General features: G+C 44.2%; 1 protein-coding gene across 1 annotated transcript; it reads right to left on the bottom strand.

Annotated features, from left to right (window-relative positions):
* Nucleotides 1-699: 699 nt before the first annotated feature.
* On the bottom strand, nt 700-4,608 carry LOC123156306 (serine/threonine protein phosphatase 2A 57 kDa regulatory subunit B' theta isoform). The gene is made up of 3 exons (XM_044574442.1): nt 4,279-4,608; nt 2,920-4,192; nt 700-1,530 (listed from the first exon to the last, which is right to left on the bottom strand). The coding sequence occupies exons 2-3, from the start codon at nt 4,120-4,122 to the stop codon at nt 1,180-1,182; spliced, it is 1,554 nt and encodes a 517-aa protein (XP_044430377.1). The 5' UTR covers nt 4,123-4,192; nt 4,279-4,608; the 3' UTR covers nt 700-1,179.
* Nucleotides 4,609-5,071: the final 463 nt, after the last annotated feature.

The following is a 5,071-nucleotide window of genomic DNA, read 5'->3' as shown; positions in this document are numbered from 1 at the left end:
TTCCATGTTTCTTCACGAGTTCAGTTTTCTCCAACATCTTATCTTCGGAGCTGTCTGGCCAGGGCCATCACAAGTTGGAGAATTTTGGCAGATGAATTTGAGTGTTGGATGGGACCAAATCTTGCTGCCGGGTGTGACAAGATTTGGTTTCCTCCAATATCTTATGTTCATACGTCAGACAAGACACTGAATGTTAGCTACAACAAGTGATAGTTGGATGAAAACCTCTGAACTTCTTGTCTCAAGAAGCCTAACCTTGGAAGTTGAATGTGAGATTTGGAGGGAACCAAATCTTAAGCTATCATGCCACAAGATTTGGTTTCCTCCAGTATCTCATCTTCAACTGTCCCTGATGAAACCTACAACATCTTCAGTTCAGCTATAGGTGTCTTTGGTCATCAGCATCATGACATTTGTCGTCTTCATTTTTATCAAACCGCACAAATTTTCACAACAATCATTTGATCAATTTGACAAGCTATAAGTGACATATTTGGTACTCCCTCCATCCCAAAATTCTTGTCTTACATTTGTCTAGATACAGATGTATCTAACACTGAAACGTAACTAGATACATCCGTATTTAGACAAATCTAAGACAAGAATTTTGGGACGGAGGGAGTATTTGGTTATTTTTATGATTTCAATGCATTTCCTCCAAGGATGATCTCATAATGCAAGCCATTTACTAGAAGCTGATTTTTGGAAAGTAAAGAAAACCTCTGCCTGCTTCCAGATTTGTGTATACGTCTACTGAAGCAAACAAATGTACACCAGTACATATTACAAAGACAAAAGACTAGAAGTTGTTCATACATACGCATTACAGTTCAGCAAAATCAGCACCGGCAAGCAAGTGCGAGTGCCACTCGACCTATTCCTTGAGCTGCAGGCTGCACACGGACCTGTTGCAGCACGTGCACCTTATATAAGCCAGGACGGGAAATTTGCCTCCCTTACTTCGCCCCTCGACGATGAAACTGAATTCATGATCTCGCAACCGACAGAACACAAGAGCAGCACTAAAGCTTCACGGTCCATCATCTAGGTCGTATTTACATGTCAGCCTGTAGGATGTTCAGGAACAAGTACCAAGAGGCAAGCAGTCGTCCATGATTCATGTCAGCGGTTCAACTTGATCCTGAGAAAGAGCGGCTCATATGCAGGTCAGCCAGGAGGTTAGGTAGAAGAACTCTGCTGATGAGCCATTTCCTGTGGCCTCCCTCCTTGTGGATGTGACAAGGCAATTTCCTCTAGGCGCTTCCATGTGGCCTCACGTTTTGATCGCACCGCACCTTCTTGAGCTTCATCGTCCTGAAACTTTTTCAGGCACCCCTCAAAGAGTACAGGGTCATGGTCCAAGAATATTTTGCGAACATTAAGACTCAAGCTTTGCACTGCCTGATTCCAATGACCTTTTGTATTTCGTTCTAAGGAAGGAAGGATTATGGGCAGTAACACCTTGCTGTTTTGTTTGATCAAACCCTCAATATGATCGTTGTTCCACAGAAACAGAGCTCTCTCTGCCACCTGCAAAACATAAGAGTAGATGCATCATTACCACATACTAAACAAGTAGCACGGGGACAATAGGGCGCATAGCTTGATTCATCCTACTGCTGGAATATCACTGCATTTCGTATCATTAGGTAAAATACTAAGTACAGATTATTATTCCTGAATGCCACCTGAAAATGCATACAATGATACACACACACACACACACACACACACACACACACACACACACAAAACAACTAAGTAATAATAAAGAAGTCTACCTTTCAGGCCTCAACAGAAAGTGAACAGCAGGTATGGCCGTATGGTAATTCATGGATGTATTGTGTTGGGAACAGAGGAAAATCAGCTTTTGTTTATGAATGTAGAATTAACCCAGTTTGTACATAATAATTAAATCACAGGTGCTCAGAATGCTAACTTAGTGATCAAAGGATAGAATAAACACAGATATGTACTTAACGACAATTCTCAATGCAGGAAAATTGGATCAGGGCAGTTTCTTCTGCTGTCACACCCATAACAAAGGATACATATATATCACGAATCTACATGATCCATAAGGGGCCATACAGTTTTGACTGCTCTACGCCGGTGAAGTAGCAAACAGAGATAACTGATAAGTAAAACTGATCATATCTCTAGGAAATAACGTGTAAATGGGTACACTAGAAAGCTGTGGAACTAAGCACATCTAGGTTCTGTTATGCATAGGTGCATCCGGTCTGAAAATGATTTAATGCTTGTAGTGTTACTAAAATGATGAAACACACATAAATGATAATTCAATATGGCAGAGTTAGTTGTTAATATAAAGCAGAACTTATCTAGATTCAATATTTGTCGGTGACAGTTTGCATAGCAGGGTTTATAACCAAGTTGCCTAAGCTTCCCAATAACATAGGTATCACACATTTTTGGTACCGGTGTTCATAAGACAGACATGGCATGGATTGCTTCAGCAAACCTGAACTCTTGCAATATTTTTCTCACCAAAGGAACCATTATTCAACCTCGACCTCCCCAGATAAAGATAGCTCTTGATAATTTCAAGGCTTAGATAAATTTGAAGTAGCAAAACAACAGTTATTATTCAAGGCCATGTTAAAATCAGTAGCTTAAATCGATCCTGTTTGCAAGGAATTAATGATGAAGTCATTAAAGTTACCAGGAAACGGCTAACATGACTATTCATATTTCAACATGAACAGGAGTAGTACGCACTATATACGTATTGTTTGCGAGATGTTAGTTCACTTGCATTAATAAGTTCTAGAAAATCATGCGACGAGCAAAGACTATCGCAAAACTAATAACAATTTTAAGGACGAGAACGTCCATGAGCTATTAACATGTATCATATGTGTATGGTTTGGTTGGCACTCTGCAATTCCATTTTACCTGAAAGTGAGAGCTATTTAAACAGCGGGCAATCTGTCGGAAAAGTGGCACCATACATCTCTGGAATTCTGCTGACTGAGTAGCTTCGAATACTTCCTCTAACTCACCCAAAAACATCACCTCCTTTGAGCTATTTGTGATTGGCCAATACTTAAGTAGACCCCTTATAACAGTATCAGCAAGCTTGCAATCTTTCTCAACGAACTGAGTGACACAGTATGACAGTTGCTGATGATACATGCTAACGCATTTTGGTTTGTGGAGTGGAATCAGCGCGCGGACTAGAAAAGATTTGTGCTCTTCCTTGAGTGGCAAAGCAAAACCATTGATTATACTGCCCAGAATCTCCAACAGCTCTGCAATCCCATAATGCTTTTCTGTCTCAAATATAAACCTGTAGAATATATTGTTAATTGCCTTCCTGATGAATGGACGGTGCACCATGAACTTCCCATATATCCTGTGAAGTATTGTCTTCAAATACTCCCTTTCCCTAGGATCCTCCGAGTCGAAGAGATCTAGCAGCCTGAGAATGAAACCCTGATCGACATACCTCTTGGCCATCTTAGCATCTGTCTCTGGAGACTGAACAAATCTTAAGAACAGTTCGAAGACAATCTGCAGGTGAGGCCATGCAGGGTCCATGACAGGCTCTTCCTCCTCCAAATCAAATGACTCGATTACCTTGTTCTCCTTTGGGGCGGGGTTCGGGCCCCGGAACAAGTTTGTGGATACCATGTTGACGACCTCTTGCACGACAGACTCTGGAAATTTCCCGGTGGCAGAGGTGACATAATCCACCAGCTCAAGCAATGTTTGCCTCTTGACCTCCTTCTCTTTCACGTCCTTGGTGGGGTCCGAGAAGTCGAACACCACGCAACACATGGAGAGCTTCCTGAGGAACAGGGCAGGTTTCTCGGAAGGCGGCACCTCCCGGAAGCTCGGGAGCGCCTCATACACAGGCGGGGCCATGAAACCATTGCTGGCACCCGCACCAACACCAGCGTTCCTGTTGCTGTAACTCTGCCCAGGATTCGTGACATAATTGTTCGGATTGCCAATCCTACTAGACATGGTCAAATCTGTGGTGGTTCTTGCATCCGCCGTCGGGCTTGACAGGGACGACGAGCCGGCTCCAGCGAAATCCTTCTCCCCGGACTTGGCCGGCTTCTTGGGTAACCTGCCCAGGATTTGCTTAATCATAACGGATTGGCCGAACAAGGCCCCGATCAAACCGCGCTAAAGAAGTCCCGCAAATCCATCATTCATCAACCTGATCAAATCAAACACCGTAAGAAACATCGAAAGAAGGAAATCCACGCAACGCGCGAGAATGATGAGGGTACAACCGAACCTTACCAGATCAAATCCGGAGCCGAAATCCACGAAGAAGACCGCGCCTTTCCGATCGGCGGCACCCGTAAAAAGAAGAACCGCGCGGGGTCAAAAGGGAAAGGGGGTAAAGCGAAAGGCGAGAAAATCGCTGTTTTCCCCCAAAACTTGCACGCGAATTGGACCGGGCGGAAAGGAGAGGGCGCAAATTGGATGGATTCCTGCAGAAATCTGTGGGGAATACGTGGTGGAGGCCTCGGTGGTGGTGGAGGCGTCGCCGGTCGGGTTCGTTCGGGTCGCTTCTAGGGGGAACAGTGGGAGGAGGAGGGAGGGCAGTGGGTGGGCGGAGCCAAAGCCAGATTGGAACAGAACATTATTAGAGGAAAAAAACCGTTTCCTTCATTTTGGACCAAATCCAACACGGGTAAGCTTCGGTCGGTGGCTGGTAAATATGCTGGTGCACATTTCGTGTTGCACCCAACTTAACACGGTTTTCCATCTGCCCTTAAAAAGGAAAATCATAACCCTAAAAAAAAGGAAAATCATAATTTTTCATTTTTTCTCTTATAAAAATTCATCGGATCTGGCCGTTATGCACGCACGGCGAGAAACCCTAACCTCATCGTCGAAGAAGACGACATGAATCTACGTCGGAACTCCTTCAACTCCGTCCTGACAGATGAATTCGAGAAGGATAGAAACCCGACCTACTTGAAGATGAAGTGTCGCCATCCGTCCAAGTGTCGCCCCCTATGAGGATTAAGACGAGGCACCGGATTTTCTTCCCCGCCACCAATCACTCTGGAGCGACATGCACCCC

This window comes from Triticum aestivum, chromosome 7B (genome assembly GCF_018294505.1).
Source record: "Triticum aestivum cultivar Chinese Spring chromosome 7B, IWGSC CS RefSeq v2.1, whole genome shotgun sequence".
NCBI lineage: Eukaryota > Viridiplantae > Streptophyta > Magnoliopsida > Poales > Poaceae > Triticum > Triticum aestivum.
This window is presented reverse-complemented; position numbering and strand designations above follow the sequence as displayed.